Source organism: Pungitius pungitius, chromosome 17 (genome assembly GCF_949316345.1).
Source record: "Pungitius pungitius chromosome 17, fPunPun2.1, whole genome shotgun sequence".
Taxonomy (NCBI): domain Eukaryota; kingdom Metazoa; phylum Chordata; class Actinopteri; order Perciformes; family Gasterosteidae; genus Pungitius; species Pungitius pungitius.
The window spans coordinates 2,580,444-2,601,877 of NC_084916.1; the positions used below are offsets into that span (position 1 = coordinate 2,580,444).

The following is a 21,434-nucleotide window of genomic DNA, read 5'->3' on the forward strand; positions in this document are numbered from 1 at the left end:
ACCAAAGCGACAAACCTCCAGGTCATTAAAAGCAGCGCAAATACGTTTACACTCGGAGAAGGTGGCACCGTGAAATGTTTGCCATTTGCACATTGACAAACCTTTTATAATATTGTTGCTGATTAAATTTTAAGCACAGACACATCGACTCACTTAAGTAAACAAGGACAATCTGCACCGTGGAGTTTGAATAACTTAACAGCTTGTGTTGGTTTTAAACTTTGCACTGTAATTCATAAAGAAAGCCTAACATCTTATCACAGTGTTATTTGCTGCAGTCCACAGAGAGAATGAATCTGTCTGAGGGGGAAACCACTGCGTGTCCCTGCCTGGAGACCAGCTGTGACAAATGTAAACAAGGGCTCAGGGGGGGGGGGGGGCAGGAGCTCCTAACTTCCTGCATTTCTACCCACAAACTGCGTCATACGACACGCAGACACTGAGGGCGGCTGAGCTGTATGCTGACAGTCTGCAAAAAGGTTCATGAAACATTTGTCTTTACATCTCAGACAAAAGTAGAGTAGAACCACATCAAGAACGTCCGTTGGTATCAAGTAGATTTAAAGTATGGCCCAAATTGTGTTTTGTGAGGTCAGAGTGACCTTTGACCCCAAAATCTAAACAAACAACCTCATGCGCTAGTTTGTGCAAAGATTGAGGGTTATGACCTCATAAGAATAGGACCCATGCGAGGTCACACTGAACCTTTGACCTCCAAATGAAACCGTTGACTTTTCAGTCCGTACGAACAACTCCTCCAAGTTCAAAGAATTCCCTCCAGGGCTTCCAGAGCCAGAGTGCTGGTTTATTAGGTTTCATATTAAAAATTACATCCAGAAACCTTCCGGTAAGGTATCACCAAGCATTCATTTAAACACACTGAGCCAGTTGTATTGATCCGCTAATAACTATGCACACAGCAAGTTATTCTTATGAGGAGAAGAGGCAATTTTATGATTTATAAAATGAATCATTAATAGCAAGGAGTGATTTAAAGCCGAACAAAGTTAATATATGATTAAGCAATAAACCTTCCTTCAAATGAACATAAATTATTATTTATTGATCCACTGCTCTCATTCACAATCATTTCAGGCTTATTGCCAGGCGGTTGTATTTGAGAGTACTTTATCTAATATATATATATATATATATAATTACAGTCAAAAAGTGCATTGGAAGTCATGTAAAATATACACTCAAAAGTGAACAACATATCTAATTCAGATTGAAGCTTAAGCGGCAGCATGCTCGTACTTGCACCCTCCCACGCCAGAAAAACCCAACATCCACTTGATGGAGGTGGGCGGGTGCAGCCGGGTCACTCATTGCAGTACAGAAAATACTACGTTGGAGTGAATTTTATTTCTTTCTTCCAAGATATCCTCGGGCGTTGAGTTCCTTTCGTGTGGCGAAAGGTCCCGGGAAAAAGAAACGTTCTCCACAACAGAGCTCAAGCATGTGATCACATGCCACGCCGTGATGGTTACATGTCGGATGAAGGGAAAGGCGGGAAGGAGCGGTGATCTACTGGCTCCAAGGGAAGAGCAATGAGCCAAACGCATATCTCAGCCACCAATCAGATGATGAGGAAGTGGACTGGGTACTCCCCACAACATGTTGAGCAATTTCACTGAGAAGCCACGTAGCATCGAGTTCAAACACCACAAAGACAAAGTGCGGGAAAGGAGGAACTGCTTTTTAGAATTCTAAATGTTAAATGATGTAGATATAAACCCAAAGAAGACCACAGGAGCATTGTGAAATCACAATAAAAGCAGAGGGAAATGGTCACAAAGAGACACTAGATTAGCAAAAAGAGACACTAAGTGATAACAACAGGAAAAAAAACACCACGGAGTGACACACAACAACCACAAAGAGGCAAAAGGACTTCCAGAAAATATATATATATATATATATATAAACTGTGAGGAATGACAACAAAAATACATAGAATAACAATGAGGGATGCATAACGGCTACATAAGGGACACGTAATAAAACACTGTCAAAGAGACACACACAAAAAGACCAAAAACCATCATGAAGAGACACATGCGGAGGAATTAGCCGTCACACCTGAACTTATTTTACAAATGCCCCCCCCATTTGCCTGTGGATGACACTCCCCACATCAATTACCCTCTGGTCTGTTACAACCAGCCCCAAACCCTGCAGCTGCTGCACCGCCCAACGCGCAGGAAGAGAGAGGACAGCAAAGAGGCGAGTTTCTGCCGTTTCTATCGTCCGGTGTTCCAAAACGCTATTATTTACGTCGTTTGGCCGGTAAAAACAACAAGCACAGGAAGTGTCTGCCTGGGGGATAAACAGAGGCGCTCACAGATTTGAGGGAATCTGTCGCGTGGAATGGCACTGATGCACACTTTCACGCCCGCCGTGCGGCGCTGCAAATTTGTGGATCTGTGAACTGCGAACGTCTGCTGCCGCATGAAAACCTGTCATTTCTCAACACGTGACAGAATCCCTCCGGCCAGTCGCTGTCCTGTGGCAGCACCGGAGATGCTGCTGCTTCTCCACCACGTCATCTACTGCGACATGTGACATTCCAGCAGTTTGGTTCAGAGTGCTTTCTGCTGCACGACCACCCGCCTCGTCCCCAAACTGTCCGTTATTATGTGGCGGGATACGATGCAAAACACGAAAGCACTGCATTCGTCCCACAGGCCCATACAACGCGCTAACTTTGTTAGGAGTGACAATGTGTGCTGAATATGAACAATAAAAGTTAGATTACGTTTAATCTCCCCCCACTAATCGATGAAAATGCTTAAGTTTAACTGCTGCAAACGAGCACTTAGTCACTTGAGAGATTTAGGTCTGTGGACAGCGACGTGAGGTGTAAAAACAAAAAGACAAAACTTCAAATAGCAAAGCCGAGCATCGCCGTACCAGTGTAAACGTATATGACCACGAATGGATCCTTAAAATATGTACATAGCACTATGACAAAGAGTCTTCCTTTGAATTTTCAGGACACCAAGGAAGCCGACAATCAAAGTATTTTAGGACAAACTGAAATGACCTCATCGCTCTGTAGAGCAGTTCCTCTTCAGGTCTTCGTAAAACACCCAAACCCCAACTAGCAGGAAACGCAGATCGCAGCACAGTGAACTCACCTTTTAGGTTTTTGGGGTTGTTCTGTTTGGTGCGCGGCATCTTTCCGCCCTCAGTTCACAGGTTGCATTTTGGGGAAAGTCGGACGTCGGACCTCGGGAAGAGTGCAGTCCTGAGCCGCAGGGTTCATCTGCAGTGAACACACACACACATATGTACACATCGCGTCAGAATGAGCCAGACGTGAGATCCCCAAAACCGTGAAGCTCCCGATCGAGCTTATTCCTCAAACAGGTGCCCTCACATTAAGGGCGAGCTCTTCTTTGCCAGCCTCTGCTCTCTGAGCTGAGGTTACGTGCAAGTGAAAAGGGAAGGAAGTGTGAATATGTACCCCCCGCCATATCAGTATAACCTGTGCAGCAGCTGCTATCTGCCACTCTCGTCTCACACAGGCGGGAGATTGGCCGATGTGTACGACATATTTGACATGAGAGCGGCTGATAGGTGGGGGCGTCACTTTTGACGAATGTCTGCGAGGATGATGAATGATGCAAACAATTGCTCCCCATCCGATGCACCTTTAGCAAGAAGCACTGGGCACTTGATGCAAGTGTCATGCTAATTCTGAATGGTAAAATAAATGAATGCTAGCAACATTTAGAACACCCCCCCACCCCATTTTGTAACCACTGAATGTTGGCAGTAACAGCCGCAGAAGAAGAGCTCACCCCCACGCAGACAGACAACAACAAGCGCAACACCATGAATGAGCATCTGGTTTAATCACATCTATACCTAAGCATTCTCCCCCCCCCCCCACACACACACCAGCCAGGAGCGATGCATGAGCTTCAGGAATGAGTCTTTGTCTGTCCCCCCCCCCCCCCCCCCCCCCCCCCCCCCCCCCCCCCCCACACACACACACACACACACACACACACACACACACACACACACACACACACACACACACATCACCAGTATTACATAACACTTACTACAACGGGAGGAGGATTTTTGTGCTCCATACAGTTGATACATGTGCCGCTGTGGCAATGACATCACCTCACGGCGAATTTCGGCACGGAGAGCTCTGCGCGCTTGCGTGAGTGCGTCCGCGTGTGGGCGCGTGCGTGTGCGCGACGGCCGCAGCAGGTCGCAACTAAAAACCCATCGAGGTCGCGGGAGGTTCAAGTGACACGATTAGGAGACGCGCGTCTCACCTGCGATGCGCAATTCGGGTTCAGGGTCGACGGCGGAGGAGGAGGAGGAGAAGGAGGTGGTGGTGAGGGAGAGACGTGCACATATTTGTCTCCTCGGCGCGTCTCTCAGTCGGTCTCTGTTTGCGCGCGCGCGTGCGTGAGTAGCGCTATTTTGAGGAAACACCCTGATACCGAAGCGAGGGTAGGAAGAGAAACATACCGGTGACTCAAGGAGGAGAGGCCGCGCGCTGTACGCGATGTCCTCACACGGCCATGGAATGCGCGTGCAGGTGACTAATGATGATTGCTGCTCACACCTGAGGATCCACCACTGGCATATTATGTAAAAAAAATAAAATAATGTGGAAAAATAAAAGCGGGGCAGCGGCGGGCGGCAACGCGCGCACAGTCACGCATTGTAGCGGGGTGTGTGACATTAAACAGATGAGATAGAGGGTGATTTTGATATAAAGAGCGATGCTGCACGGATTCTCGGTGTTGTTGCGAAGTCACATGAACGCGGCGGCGGGAAGGAAAAAGAGCAGCAATGAAGTCAGCAAAAACAATGCGTGGGAATAGCGTATTTCGTGCCTGTTGCAACACGTGAACGCCCTGTGAGGGGGGGGGGGGAGGAGCCAGGGAAAACCCCTCAGCGGCTCTGCAGCTCCAACGGGACACTTCCACCGCATCCAACCGAGCACGCGCCGCGGCGGCCGGGAAACCTTTTCCGCCGCCACACATGCACGTTTCATCCGCGGCAGTCGCGATGACATTAACCACGCGAACACACAATGGAGGGTTGGGGGGGGGGGGGGGAGAGAAGGACAGCAGCTTGTGGCTTACCTAAACAACAAGTGGAGCAACAAAGAGCGACGTGTAGAGAAGCGCCGCCACCGACAAGCTCAAGTTGTCTCCTCAGGAGCTCGGTTTGCTGCAGAAGTCCAAAACACTGCGCCAAAAAAAAAATACACACACACACACACACACACCGGTGCCGGCCTCCTACGTGAACAAGGTACACTTCATAGACGCTGTAAAGTTGGCAGCTGGCTACAGCCGGACGAGACACACGCCGGACACCGATAAAAGCATGTCCGACTGCTCTCTGGCAGCAGCTACCGACAGCGACCTATATCCCGCTGACAGAACCCCGCCACCGGGCAGCGGCTTTCCCCGCCACAAAAACACAGGGACGAACAAAACAAGCGCACTCAAGCTGGATTCATGAATACTCACAGGTGCCGGGTTGTAACACACCTTTTAGTGTAAGGAGGAGGTGAGGGTGGGGTGTGGGGGGGGATACAGCTCTGTATTTTCTCCCTTCACCTTCTCTCTCACTTTCTATTGCAGGAAACAGACAGGCCCACTGACGTCAACGGGGGTCCCGTCTCCGCCTTCCAGCCACGAGGTGTCCTCTCCTTGCAGCGGGGGGCTCCCGACGGCCGGTGAGCCACCGCAAGACCCGATGACCCCGGGGACAGAATTTCGCCCGCGTGCTTTCTTTCTGCGTTGGTTGAGCTACACCGCCCCCCCCCTCCTCCCCTCCCTCGCGCCGGCACTGTATCGATCGTCCCCGGTCCGCTTCGAGAGGCGCCACGGGTCGTGTCGTCTGTCGTAATGCCCCCTGGCGGACCCCCTACGCACTCGCTCTTCCGCACATACTTTAGGACTGACGGTTTTCCCGGAGGTTCCTTGTTGTCAGGTCACGCTGTGCCCCTCCGCCACCGCCGACCGGGCTTTCCCATGCGCAACAGAACAACCCGCGGTAGTCTCCTCGGAGGAGGGTCTCCGTCTTTCGCACCAGGTTTAGTTTATGTTGGGAGCAATACGAAAGTAAGGAGTAGTACACCTCTTACACAACCTCTCACACTACTGCTGTTCTCACCAGTTTGGCCTTGTTCACAATAAGGGCGATTCACTTTAGATAAATTGGTATAATAAAAACCGTTGGAGATTTTGTAAAGCAAATTGCAAAGTGCATTGCGTACTTAAAACGTGTAAATATATCAGCTTTTAACTGTTTTTCTTGGGACCAAAAGTATACAACATCAACCATTAGAAACGTGATTAGAAACGTTGTGAATGTTTCCCACGCAGTGACAGGTTACATCAAAGGCTTGTGAATGCTCAAATCTTTTGCAGCGAGTTGTGCCCGATGCGTCTTATTGTCTCGTACGTTTCTGCAGACGGAAAACCCATGAACTGGAATGACCTTGAGCACATTTCGTATTCAAATCGTTTTCATTTCTTCATCAGACGTATGCACATAAAATGTCTGTCCTGCCCGTGGAACAAGCCAGAAAACTAGTTTTACTTTGTAGGTGAGCTTATAATAAACTAGCTGCATGTTGAAACAGGACACTCCGCAAACAGCTTGCCAACATACCGACAGGTGTTGGTGTCAGTTTGTTTTTTATACATTGTTTTTTAAAGTTTTCAGTCCATCCCTGAAGAGACTAGCAGGCTAGAGGAGCTATAAAAGCAGACATTGTTTCTCGGTTCTTATAAGCAAAATACTTACTTTTACCACCTTGACAGCTCTTAAATTGAATGATTATTTGTTATTTCAGTTGATGTTTCCTAATTATGCCATCAGTAATATACGTACATCATGTTTGTATTTGGATCAGACCCTCAGATCAGTCGAACTCCGTTTGACGATGACACACATTACCTTCATGAATTCAAACTCACTTTTAACACTGTCCCCCACGTTGAGTCATAGTTTCCATTGCAGCTTTTTCTCAGCGAACCCTTAGCTAGTGAAGAGCAACATGGAGGGACGTTGCTGCATCTTTCCCAGTTTCACTTTGCTTGGAACAAACGTGAAAACGCGACGATACGGGTCCACCCCACGACGCAACATGTTCTCACAACCCACAGTCAAAAACAAGTCATTAAAGGACATTTCCTTTTTAAACGTCGGAAATGGGATGATCATAATCATCCACATTTAATCAGATGTCTTTTCTTGATATCTTTGAGTCAATGGCAGCAGAGGAAATCGGTTGCCTGGGTGATGGTACGTCTAGCACCAGGAGGACACCCTGCTGTTATTTTTATCCTCTTGTCTGCAGTCCTCTAATCACCATGAGCCTGAGTTGGTCCAGCAATGATCACACGTCACCGAGACAAAAAAGGTCATGCTATTTTTTTGCAGACATAGTCAAAAATAGCTCTTAAATAACTGTGTGAATAAATCAAAAGTGCCACGGCTTTCCTTGTAAAGTAATGTATGCACAGATCAATAGCAACATGTGTATAAGAGAGCTAATTAGCTCAAGCTCATTTGTTTGCTTTTGAATGTTTTGATCTGAAATCAGATGACCCCGATTACTGAAACTGCAGATTATAACATTTCGAATTGTTCATTTCAAGCTGCAATTACAGCAAAAGCTGTGTCTGAGAGTCAAGGCTTTGCTGCAGTGAGGCAGATCTACCCATTAATAAGTGATTGTGTGACATCCACCCACCTTCATATCACAAGCTTCCTGCAGACTTCCTGCTTTATGACTCACCTGTTTCAACTGCACCGACTTCAAATGGCACATTTGAATAGTGGAACCTTTTTTTTATGTGCAAGTTGAGGAACACAAAGTCTTGCCTTTTCACCTCAATCTGAACATTGATGCAACGTTTGTCGGTTTTTTTACTGCATGAGTGACGGGTGTCCATGATTTCTGTCACAGTGATTTTCACTTTTTTTTCAAATACGATTAATGACAATTAACATGATGTCAAATGGCAACAGAAGCTTCAGCGTTTAGTTTTTTTCTGAGAATGAGACATTGCTCCGTGTGTTCACTGCTGTCTCTACGCCCACAAACATTTCCTGACGTTTCGGGTTTTTTAGCGCAGGATGAAAAGGGCAAGAAGGGGCAAGGGGTGTGTGTGTGATTTGAAAACATTTTTTACAAAACCGCAGTTTTCCTGAGGAGACGACTAGTCCCAATGCAATGCAGAGAGAACAACTGCTGGTTAACTGAGCCCTCAGCAGACCCTCTGTGAGCCAAAGTCACTGCGGGCAAGTGTCAGATCGGACGTTTTAAAGCTTGTCTTTTGGTTTAGGGTAAATGCAGTTTTGCTCTTTTAGTCTAGATTTAAAAGGGAGTCCTGCACAATGGCACTTTTTGCAGTTTGAAATAACTAGTTACTGCAAAGTGTTGCTTTTTTTAGTGCTTTAACACTACACGACATCATTCACCCATTAATGACAGGACCCACCATACACAGTGGCACCTGCCCATCAGTAACCAACACTCACACACTGGAGTCACAGCTAGAAGAGCAATGCTGCGGTTTAAGTGTCTTCCCCAAGGACACATTGACATGCAGGTTAGCCGGGCCTGGGATCAGACCGCCAACCCTCTGATTGGAAGACAACCTGCTCCCCCCTCGCCCACAGTCGCCCAGTAGGATTCTCCTCGCTCGGGCGCCAACCTCTCCAGTTGCGAAAAATAAGTCTTGCTTGTTTAGTTGTTGTTTAAACTCCATTTGAGGCTTGAAAACATTACAGTGGCTACTTTAACTTCTTATATGTCAATGGTTTTTTTTTTTCTACAGTTTAACAATGTTTCTGCACACATGAAATATGTTTCTTTCTGCACTTGCTTTCTTTATTTCCTCTTCCAGGTCCTTTCTTATATCTGAATCTTATATCTGACGTCCAGAAGGTCTCTCGTTCCCTTTGAAAGCAGCATTGAACTTTTGTCTGTGCAGCTATTTGATCGCAGTCATATTAAAGGGGACTGCTCCTAAAGCACTGTGTGGCAGTAAGCATTGTTATCCTGCAGCGGTTACTGAAAATATTTACAGCTGCCCGGCAGAGCATGTCTTCCCAAACAATAGCCTCTAATGTGAGGGGGAAGGCTCTGCTGTTTGTGTCCCTTTGGAACTGATATTCATGGGAGGGGAGGGGGGGGGGGGGGGGGGGGTTCTTGTGCGGTTTTGTTTGCCTTCGTATCAAAAATAGATATTTATTGAACGCGACCTTGTAAAGAAAGCCAGTATCCACGAGGGAATGCCTGTGTCCTATTTCTCTTGGCACACACAGAGAGGCGTTTTGGATAAAGATTGATGTTGCTGAAGTATTTATAGGGCGGCATCCTTTCATCCCCTCCTTGCTTCTAAACACTTCCTATTGCTGCAGATGTTTAAGGAACCGGCCAAAAAACCCCCTGTATAAACACGCCACAATGGTTTTGACACCCAAGCTGTCCTGCTGAGATAAGCTCTCCCTTGTGCATGGACACATCACACCAGACAGCTTTCCCTTTGAACGCAGAGTGCAAACAGACGGTCGCCATCCCAACAAACCAGATTTCAGAATGTTCAGATTTTGAGATGTAGGCCTACTGTAAATGATGAATACCCACCGCATCATTAAGAGGGTGTTATCAATCATCAGTGCAACAAAGGGACCGTAAAAAGACACTGCTGCACATTGGTTTGGGCAAAATGTCTGTTTTTCGGTATTCACGGCGGCACCGATACAACACGATGCTGCAAGCTTTGTTTACACCGCACCGCGCGATGTTACATAACTGAGGCTGTTGCCGTGGCAACGCCGAAACTCCACCCCGCATTCAATCCCCGCTCATATAAACACACGCAAGCGCGCACACACACACGGTCAGGTAACAGGAGATGCGGTGGTCACGTGACTCGTGTGGTTGATTTAACTCTTGTCCACGCCTCCTATTAATGACGGATGTCGGAGCCGTTGTTGCTGTAACAGTCACCGGGGGCCGGGAGGGGGGGGGGATCCCCGCCATGATGATACACCCGATGCCCTAAACAAACACACGTTTTCTTACTCATACTCACCATCGCCGCGCATCAAAGAGCGCACATGGCTCTCGCACCGGTTCGCGCGCGCACAATGTGCGCCTTGTCAGCGGCTGAATGGCAACAGTGTGAGTCGCTTTTCAGTACTCCGTGCGAGCAGTCGGCATCACTAGTTGAATTCAAGGTCAGGGGAGGCACTCCTGGCACAACAACAACCCCGGGCATCCCCGCGGAAGAGCCGTTTTCTTTGTGCCGAAGGACGCTCGCGGCTCCCGTCGTCGTCTCGGAGCTGCTTTCACGAACCATCTGACGGCGCATCGAAGCGGCCTCCAGTCCAGGAGGCACAAATAGGATCCATGGCCTTGCAACCGCTGTATCTGTCAGCAAACTTGTCCAATTAAAAGGTGTTTTATCTTCCAGCCGAGGAGTTATTTAAAAAAAAAAAAAACAGTAGTCCAAAAGTTGGATGGTGTTGCAATGCTTCTTTACATATTCCATTTGTTGGCATGCCACTCAAATTATGACTCATTCATAGAAAGCACAGTCTGGGTAGAAATCCAAATCTGTGATCCAAATTTGTTCTCTTATTTCAGTTCATGCTGAAATTCCTCATCTCCCAGGTTTGCCATTCAATTTGTACATTCGTGGTTTGCAGAGGATGAACCCTGCTGACGTTGGTGGGCTACAACTTCTAGCTCCACTAGTGTTAAACTATTTCCATATCCACTGGATTGCTTTGATCTTTTGAAGAGACATTCGTGGTTTCCAGAGGGTGAATCCTAAAGCTCCCTCTAACCACCACCGCGAGGTCCCGCTAGAGTGAACGTCAGTGAAAATTTCCTGTCCAAAACCAGTGTCGGGGAGTAACATAATACACATGGCCTGTTTAGTCAGCAGGATTTGATGCCTGCATTCCTACACTTTGTCAGGACGCGGGGTCGAGGGCAAGGAGGGAGGACTCAGATGCGGAGTTACGGAAAAAAATAAAAGGACTTTAATAGTCAAAAAACTCAAACTCAAAATCACTCCAACCAAATAGGGGAGGAAGGAGGCAAAAACAAAACAGACAAAAAAACAGGGACCTGGACTTGAAAACACAGACTTGACTTACTTGCCATGACACATGAACATTCGACATGTAATGACACCACACAAGACAAGAGACTCACAGGGCTTAAATACACAAGGGAGGTGCAGGTGATTGAACACAGGTGGAAACGATCAGGCACGGCAGACAATCACAGGGGAAGACAGGAAGTGAAGTTACCCAGGAACACAAGAGACATGAAAACTACAAAATAAGACAAGAAGCAGACCCAAACCGTGACACACTTATAAAATGCAATTCAATGTGGAAGTAATCCAAGTATTCAGAATACAATACTCAGATTAGTTAAATACGGAATACGTTACAGATTACAGATTATTAGTGTGGGCATCCCGATAAACATTAGCACGTTAGCAGTGTCATGATGTTAGCGTTTACAAAAGCACTACTTTACCGGTAGAAGTTGCACAGAAGTGTTTTTATTTTCATTGTTTATAACTGGTTCCACGAGGGTTTCAATTCAGCAAGCTTCAGCAAATAAAATCAGGTGTGTGCAGGGAAGGCATGTATAATCTGTTCACACAAGCATCGCGTGTTTCAGACGTCTTCCACGGCTCGTTGGGATCATGAAAGTTGTCCCCGAAGCATGCAGCCGGGCACAGATCCAGAGATAGTTATCAATATAAAAAAAAGAAAAGAAGCAGGGTCTACGTGTATGTGTGTGTGTGTGTGTGTGTGTGTGTGTGTGTGTGTGTGTGTGTGTGTGTGTGTGTGTGACCAGCATTGACTGTTGGCCCTTCAAGGGAGAACATTTGTCAGTAATCCCATGTCATCCATCATGGCTGCAGAGCAGTGCAGTGATGATGGGAAGTCAGCTGACTTTGGTTCACCTCTAGGCAAATGCAGCGCAAGACGATACAAACACTGAAGGCCTGTGTGTGACTGTGTGGGGAAAAAAAGACGACATTAAGACCTTTTTCATAAGGAGGTTTGGTTTGGGTGAATCGTCTTAGTTAGAGCCTTGGTTTGAAAGCTCAAAGTCACTTTTTAAAAGGCCCGACTTTAAGAATCGCACCGTATGTGGATTTTATGTTTAATCTGTGGAGCAGAAGTGGAACATTTTACACTAATCACTGCCGAGAAAATCACTTTGCACGACGCCAGTTTTAGAGGCAGTGCTGCTTCTCGGAAGGTATGGCTGAGGTAAACAGCGTTTTTGTGCCCTTGCTGGCTCCATCAAGCTCTCAATGCCATGCAAAATGAGCCTGTAGGAAAAATACCCCCCCCTTCACACACACACACAGACATTTTCCCCCCACCGTTCCCATGTGACCTACTTTTTGTCCAGAAGGGAAAGAAGTTATTCAAGCCACTCTTTAAAGCATGTCCAACATCCTGGCCGTGGGTGGAGTCACTGCCCCAGACTTGGTGCCAGTGGATTTTTACTACAGCCCAGCTGAGTTTCCATTCAGCTGCAGACACAAAACCTGCAATAAGCGAGGACATCACCGCGACATCGCTGTGTCAAGGGATGTAGGGTGATCAAGGCCGGACCCGAAAAAAAAGGAGAGAGAGGAGTGTGGGGGGGGGGGGGGGTGTCAACATTTCCAGTGACGTTCCCACATGAGGAAAAGGTCCCTGTGGTTGGGGAGGCCGGGCTGCACTAATAAGGGAAAATGCTTTGAGTGTCTGTAAATGCATGGAGAGAAATTCAATAATTCCATTCCAGGGTGGAGCAGAAAAGGAATATTAGAGAGTTTTATTGAACGAACAAAATGCTGAGGTTAAAGGGACAGTTCCCCCCAAAATCCATAACCCACAGTTGTCTTCTACTTGTGGTTCTCTTTAACCATCTAACTTTTTTTGGATGAACGGAAGAGATTACCCCCTTTAAAAAAACAATATCTATTTCACAACTATATATATATATATATATAGTTGTGAAATAGATATTGTATACACATACATACATACACTCACCTGCCACTTTATCAGGTCAGCATCACATGGCTGCAACTCAAAATGCATTTATGCATGTAGATATGGTCCGGACAACTTACTGGAGTTCAAAGCGAGCATCAGAATGGGGATATATATTCTCGGCACACTTTGGGCCCAATTGAACATCGTTTATCATCAGGAACATTTATTACCAATGTGTCAGACATAGAAGGAATTTGACTTGGCGGTTGGTGCATGACAGACGGTGCAAGACAATGGACAAGAAGACACATAAGGCAAAATAGTGCAAGAAGAATAAAAAATAAAAAGTTACCAATAAAAAGATAAAAAAGTGCACCAGCAAACAGAACGTGACAAGTGTATGTGCATGTGGAGTGTGAAGGGAGTGACTGGTGGAGAGCTCTGTTGATGAGCCCGACTGCCGACGGGAAGAAACTGTTGGTGTGGCGGGAGGTCTTAGTCCTGATGGACCTCAGCCTCCTGCCGGATGGAAGGGGCACAAACTGTTTTCATCCGGGGTGAGAGGGGTCGGCTACAATCTTTCTGGCCCGCATCAGAGTCCTGGAAGCGAAAATGTCCTGGAGAGACAGCAGATTGCAGCCGATCACCCTCTCTGCAGAGCGGATGACCTGCCCTTGTCCTTGGCTGTGGCTGCAGCGTACCACACGGTGATGGAGGAGCAGAGGATGGACTCGATGATGGCCGTGTAGAAGTGCACCATCATCATTTTTGGCCGGTTGAATTTATTCAGCTGCCTCAGGAAGAACATCCTCCGGTGGGCCTTCTTAGTGATGGAGCTGATGTTCAGCTCCCACTTGAGGTCCTGGGTGATGATGGAGCCCAGGAAACGGAAGGAATCCACAGTGGTGACGGGGGAGGGGGGAAGGTGGGGCTGCGTTTGTCTTAAAATTTACAACCATCTACAACCATCTCCACTGTCTGTTGTTTTGGCTGCACCACATCACTAGATGGTCAAAGATCAGTCCAATGAGGGTGGTGTCATCTGCAAACCTCAGGAGCTTGACAGATTGGTGACTGGAGGTGCAGCTGTTTGTGCAGAGGGGAAAGAACGCAGCCTTTGGGGGGAACCGGTGCTGATGGAGCGAGGGGCTGTTTAAATGCTGAATCCTAGCTGAGTATTGTTGCTGACCACGTCCATCCCTTTATGACCACAGTGTACCAGCTTGTGATGTATTGGGGAGTTGTTGGTAACACTATCGCACATGTATGCACAAAGTGGCATTTCAACTCAAGGATTCATACTGAAAAAGAATAAATGTCATTCCAAATAAAATGCATTCTAAAAGGCTTTTTAGTCATAAAATATAATAGAATGTTAGCATTCTAGGCAGAATAGCAGACTAAAAAGGGAGAGTAATTAATATACTTATATAATTATTATTCTTTATGTGATACTTTTCTTAGAGATGATCACTCATTTGTGAGCTCGTTATTTTATTGAAAAAAGATTGTAATCACTTGTGGGAATAGTGAAGTGAAAGTGAATAAAGCTTTTCCCTTAGTGGCATATGTCGTACTTCTTTTTTCAAAACAGCCCGTGAGAAACCACATCTCCAATGTGACACAGCACCTACGAGTTGTCAAGACCTATCAATGTGCCAGTGCATGCTTGTGAATTCACTTATTATGTAACTATTCCATCCCTTTAAATTTAAAATCCTTTCCACTTGTTTGCACTCTGAAGGGCTGGAAAACATCCGCGGGAAGAAGACGGGGGAAAAAGGAATGAAATGAAAACAGAGGGGGGAAAAAGAATCAAGTGAGCTCTATTGTTTCTTCTTTTAGAAGAGAAAAAGAGAGGAAAGGAAAGAGATGGCCTGGCCTGAAGAGGAGAGCAGGATGCAGCTCCCCTGGTGCTTCACTCATCAGCTGATTTATGTTATATGTTTATGTTACATGCAGTACTTAATAACCCTCTGCCCTCCCTGTGAGCCAGTGGAACGCCGGAGGTCAGTTTGTGTGTGTGTGTGTGGGGCAGCTTTATTGATCTATTAATTGCCTCCTGAGTGCTGCGAGGTCAATGCTTCGTGCTCGACATGGAGATCTACCCCGCGTGTGTGACGTTTATCACCTCACACGCCCACGCGCATGTTTGTGTCACATTAAGGCCCCAGTCATCGGCCGTTAGGCGCCATAAACCCAGTCATTTATTCTGCCTTCAACTGTGCAGAACAGATCAAAAGTGCAAGGAAATGGTGCAACCATCTGGTGTGCCTTTTCATTCAAACTGTACATTAAACTAATATATGCCATTATTGAATTCCTACGAATGGTATTTTTTAATAATATATAGTATAATAATGATTCCTTTTTCCATTTGAGCTGGTGGTGTGTGTTGAGGTACAATGTAACAGGTAACACCTTAAAGAAGGGTCCTCCAGCTTCAGCCAGGAGTGACTCCATATCTTCAAATGGCTGAAGCTGCTGTGCTTGCTCTTATAATTGTCTAGTTTATTTTAAGCCTGTTGTTTTGTTTCAGTTGACTGGTTAAACTGGTTTGTTTCACTTCGGTGTCATCCCTTAACCGACTAACATCTGACATCAACAGGAGGATATGAAAGTACCATTGTTACTTGTTTGTTCACTAAATACAGTGTGAAAGTAGGTCACTTCTTACTTAACACTCCTGTCAAGGTCATGCAGAATACTTCAGAAGCTTTCTTTAACACGCCGACTTTCGTCCAAAGACCAAATCAAGATCTTCTAATTACTTCTACCACAGTCAAATCTGATCGCTGCACACTGACAACATGGGAATATAAGTGGTTTAAGTATTTTAGCTGAAATCAAAATCAAATCACTTCATCAGTGCTCCTCTGATGCTAAAGCTGGCTGGAGCTCAGGCTTTCCCATTCACCCTGAGACAGATAAGTAAAAGTGTAAAAATGTAAATTGTTTTAGAATGATGCATTGTTCATTCTGGTAAAGTACCACTGCTTTGACTGCAGTGGAAAACCATGAATCATACAGCAGTTACTGGTTTTATTTAGCTCTCTTACGCCCCCTGTGGAACAAAGAAGTAACTCTTTACCCATTTATCCATCCAACCCCCAATGCATTTATTTCATTATTTACGAAAAGATGATAGCCAGTCAAAAATAAAATAACTAAATATAATAATATAAATTTACAAAATATTTTCATTTTTTGTGGTGCCAGGTTTACAACATGCACAACAGCAACCCAGTGTGATGGTGAGCTGGGACGTGCAGTGCTGACTCCTGTGGTAACGTGGTGGAGACACTCGGCCCACTAGGAGGAAGTCTAGATGCCTGGGTCCAATAACGACATGTTTGTGTCTCCTCAAGCACAATGACCCTCAGTTTCCATTTTGGCATCTTTCAGCTCACTGTTTTCATTTTACGTTGCTAAAAAAGAGAATGTTGGCCACAGAGACAGCTCCTAATGAATAATAAAGTTCTCCGTGTTGGCTGGCTATTTCAGCCAGTACAAAGAAAAGCATGGCTCAACATGACTTCTAATTGGAATGTACGCATCCTTGATTCAACGCCTAGGAGGTTTCTCTCAGCACATCCTTGCGTCTCCACTTTTGCTCAAATACTACGACAACCTGATCTTTGGCTTCACTCCCTGTCAGAGTTGGTAAGTGCTCGGCGCCGCAGCCTCTGGGCCGACTGTCACCTCAGCGCTTGTCAACACTCGAGTCTGATTCTCTGGTCTGTCCACGCAGGATGGAGCATCAACTTCAAACCCAAACAACAGATGTGTTCGGGGGGGGGGGGGGCGGCACGGTTTTAAGAGCTACTCCTCGCCCGAGTCCCACACTGCTGAATTAATCATGCCTCGCATCACACCTCCCACGCTCCGGCTTATGTAACGTCAGCCACGCGTGGAGAAGTGTACGAGTACGCGTGTGTCTATGAGGGTGTATTTATATCCAGACTGGGATGGAGGGAACGGTGACTCATTCTCCTTGCTCTTTTTTTTTTCCCCACAATCTGCCCACCCACCCATGGCATATTTCTAAGAAGAAAAAGAGAATTGGCGATCAGTTTGGACGTTTCCCAAACGCACAATGTTGTTGTGACATCAATGCATCTTCTTACCCTGCTGACAAAATTAATAAAAACAACGATACTAGGAAAGTGTCATCCAAGAGAAATATTAATATCATAAGTGGCCCATAATGTATAAGCAATGGTTTACAAATGGATATAGAGATCAAATCTAATCAACTGGTAGCAATCGCCATCGTACTCTCACTCATTAGAGATGACATTGATGTTTATATTTATGTGTGTACTTTATTTTTTGACATCCGACAATGAATAGACGACATGCATCTACTTCTAGGCGGGGATCCATTGTGATTACAAACAGATCTGTGAACGTTTGGGACACTGTTCATACTGTCCCAACCCACAGAACCCTCACTAACTGGACCTTACCGAGAGAAAGGAAACACATGTCCTGTCTACCTCAATGCACCGTGGACATGTGGTTAAAGGGCTGTGGACGGTGACGCAGGAAAGTAGAGCAGGCACAGGTGAGTTTATGCAGGTGACGAGCCTCCGGTATCAGCCAATGATCGGCCGCCGTCGGTGAGGCCAGCCTTCAAAGGAGTGGGAAGGGGCCGTCCCTGTGTAAGGTCCCTCGGTGATGAGCACCCGGGTGCAGTGGTGTAGGGTAAAGTTCAGCCAGACTTCAAAGTCAAAATATTTTTGGTGCGTCAAAAGTCAACTGCAATCACTGTTTTGACCAAATTAAAATGAGCTTCACGGCTCATTCCACTGCGCTCCGATAAGGAGTAAACTTTATTTTGAAAAACAAAGATGTGTAGATGTGACACCCATAATTAAAATCTCTCACTGACAAAATGTACCCAACATTTTGGATTTAGTAATAGTATCCCTTTATCACATTATCATAACTAAAAATAGTTTATTTATCTTCACTAGAGGTGAAAATCCACTACCAAGTGAACTCCATCCCCTACGCTAACAACTGATTATATGTGCTGCATAGGTTCTTTTTACAACACGGCAGTCAGCATAAATCCAGCGTCATGCTTTACATAATGCTACGCCCCGCCTGAAATGGCCGTCTGGTGCTCAGCAACCTGCAGGTTGGACCACACCTGCCCCCACATCACTGTCACATTCCTGCTCAGTACCCCTACGCTAATCAGCATTTACCTCCAGAACCAACGACGGTAGAAAGGTCAGCTTCCCAGCCGGCGGACCGAGAGTAATGACCGCGTTTAATAGTTTTAATAGCACTGCCTTCGCTGGGGGAAAGTCACAGGATGGTGGACGGAGCGCAGATCAGCTGAGACATCTCAGCGGTGGCTTGTTATCGCCACCGACCCCGTGTGTTCCATCAAAATGTCAGGGCCCACGCCTGGCAGGAAGGCTGAGGTCTGGGCGGCCAGGTCCAGAGGGGGCCTGATAGGCATCCACCATTGTCCCCTCCATCATTAACAATGCCATTCACTGTGGCATTTCAGTATCAGCCATGTGCTACACAAAGGCAAGAATGTGATCAGCCTCAGTAAAAGGTAGTACTCGTCAGTGTCAAGGGTGGATACCGAGACACCCAGAAAGAGACACAAAACATTCTTAACTTCATGCAGAACAGCTGCAGAGATACTCAAAACAACTCCCCAGAAAAAATGACCATACAGGGAGGGAAGACCCACTAAGAGATAAATCAACCACAGAAGAAGTGGCTACGTGGGAGTCTCGCTTTCTGGTTGCAAAGGTCTTTGACTTGTCCCGGGGTCCACATCAAACGGTGTATTTTCATTATTGATTCAAAAGTGGTTTGACTCACAAAAACTGAAAATGTGCAAAAGTATGTGAATCATTTAAGAAGCTTGATGCTTTTGCAACAATCACTTAACCAAATGTCTTCTGTAACCACTGGCCAGTCTCTCGCATCTGCTGATGGACAGTTTTGCCCACTCCTCCTTGCACAACTCAGCCAGTTGAGACAGGTTGGAGGGACATCTGGCGCCCACGTCAGGTTTAGCCACAACATTTCTATTGGATTGAGGTGCCAACTTTGACCAGGCCAATCCAGAGTAGGAACCCGCATTCTTTGAAGCCATTTCTCGTTTCTAGTTTTGCTGATATTCTTTGGGTTGTAGTCGTGTTGCCAAACCCATTATCGACTGATGGCCGGAGATTCTGATCAATAATTGATGGGCCTGAGAATTCATGTTTTCCTGGATAATATAGTATAATATAGAGACATCCTGGTCAGCAGAAAATTGGTTCCAGACTGTCACATTTTCACCACTTCAATGTTGAGGTGGTTCTTTTCTCGGTCAGCATGGTCGGCTTTTCTCCAAACAAAGCGGCTTTTCTTTGTGAACAAATAGTTCTATCGTGCACTCATCTGTCCAGAGAATGGACTTCCAGAAGGCCTCTGGTGGGTCCAAGTGCTTTCTGGCAAAGTTAAAATGGCCTGCTTTATTCTTGCTTCAGAGCAAAGGTTTCCTTCTAGCAAACCCTCACATGAAGGTCATGTCTGATTTTATGTTTACCCCAGATGCTGCCAGAGATGTCAGCAACTCTTTAGAGGTGACGTGTGGGCTGGCTTTTACCTGATTTATTATCCTTCTTGGTGATAGTCTTTGTGGGCGTCTTCTTCCAGGCAGAGTTGCGGTCATGTTGAATGCCTTCTGTTTGTAAGTGATTTGTCTTACAGTGGATGGCTGGAGCTAGAATCCTTTGGGGATGGTCTTATAGCTTTCCTCAGAATGATGGGCTGTCAGTACCTTCTTCCTTGGATATCTTCTTTCTTCGGGCCATTGTTGATCTGTGAGGGTACCTTGGCACTAGAGTAGTTTGGTTGTTTTCCTCTCTCGTTTAATCTGTGTTGCCCAACCCTTTTCCTAAGAATGTTTCATTTGATTGGTTTGCTTAATTGACGAAGCACCCAAAATGTTTTTTACCCGGATCTGTTCCCTACTTCTACTACTTTCCTCTAAAAGAGCACATGCAATTGATATACATAAACCTGACATGTAGAACTGGTGATAAAATAGGAGAAGAAGCTGTCTTCGCCCCTCCCCCACATTCAGAACTTTCCCAACCCCGCCCTCGTTACCTAACTGTCCTGCTGGCATGCCACGAATGGCCACACAGACCTGAAGAGCACGGACAACAATCCGTCTTTTGCGGTGGCAATGCATTATTGATGACGCTGAGGATGAAGCTTGCTTATAGCACAACTCGTTTGGATCAAGAAACCACCAGACACACTTGCAGTTACGTAACAGAGCGGTGGAGCAGCGAGGGGGGACACACCTTCAGTCGTGTGTCTGGAAAGCATCCGACATGCTCGCCGTGCCGGGCGTGATGCTATCTGCGCCTGCAAGACGTGTTCCGTCTTATCATCACACGGCTTAAAAAACGTGTCATCCTCAAATAGACAGTCACATCTGATCTGGAGGAGATTCTTATCGCTTTGGTCCATCTGGAAAAGGAAGAGAGACAAAATCAGGCCAGAGGAGAGGGAGAAGGCTCTTCAAAGCTCATCCTACTCAAAGGATGGAGGCCATGTGCATACAGAAATGTGCATGTAAAAAAAGGTTTTAGAGGAACCAGAGTTGTTGGTCCAAATCCCAGCAAAAACAAGTTAAAATGTTGAACTCCCCATTCTTTTACTCATGGCTCATAATGTTAACTTCAAATGTCCCTTTATAAACGTTACGAGCTCAAAGAAACATATCACATTTCTGTTTTCCCAAAACAAATCAGCAAATGAGTTTTCTTATCTTTCTTACCCAAACAAGAAAAACGTATGAGCTCGGTGTGAAGCAATTTCCGACGATGAATGCTGTGATTGACAGGTTAGCAATCCGAGGGGAACGTGTGTCGCTGAGCTCTGATGGTCTCTGGTGCTCAGGGCCCTGCGAGCATGATAAAAGTTTGTATGTAGATAACGGATGCACAAGTAGATGGATAATTACCTCTCAGCTTTAACATCTACATGGTTGCTACCTGGGAGCAGTACTCCAGCCTTTTGCTTATGTAAAAGCAGCAATAGTACACAGTGAAAGTGACACGGTGTAAACATCGAAACATTTCAGTTCAAAGTACCAACTACCATCTTTAAAACACTCATTTCAGAGTAATCATTTTAGCATCACTAATCTTGCAATGTTGAGCTAATTAGGTTTCTTTATTTGGGTATTAGTGTGTGTTGCATTAATACTACACATTTTAAGGTAAAACTACAGCTCTGAAATAAATTTAGTGGAGTAAAAAGTACAAACTGTAAAATGGAAATGCTCCAGTGCAGTGAGTGCAGTTAGTTGTGTGATGCTGCACTCTTGTGGCTCTCGTTGAGACCAACATTTGATGCTG

The 21,434-nt window shown here is 45.9% G+C and overlaps 1 protein-coding gene across 5 annotated transcripts in view; it reads right to left on the reverse strand.

The window, feature by feature from the left end:
• hivep1 (HIVEP zinc finger 1) overlaps positions 1 to 5,749 on the reverse strand; it is a 37,653-nt gene extending 31,904 nt beyond the window's left edge. The window contains exons 1-2 of one of the 5 annotated variants that reach the window (XM_037475163.2): positions 5,517 to 5,749; positions 3,141 to 3,268 (exon numbers count right to left, since the gene is read on the reverse strand). In XM_037475163.2, the coding sequence (XP_037331060.2) occupies positions 3,141 to 3,180 (40 nt within the window). In that variant the 5' untranslated portion in view covers positions 3,181 to 3,268; positions 5,517 to 5,749. Of the gene's footprint in view, positions 1 to 3,140; positions 3,269 to 4,076; positions 4,174 to 4,301; positions 4,906 to 5,123; positions 5,484 to 5,516 lie in introns of those variants that run through there. The other 4 variants (XM_037475168.2, XM_037475166.2, XM_037475164.2 and 1 more) reach the window with 4 other exon arrangements.
• Positions 5,750 to 21,434: the final 15,685 nt, after the last annotated feature.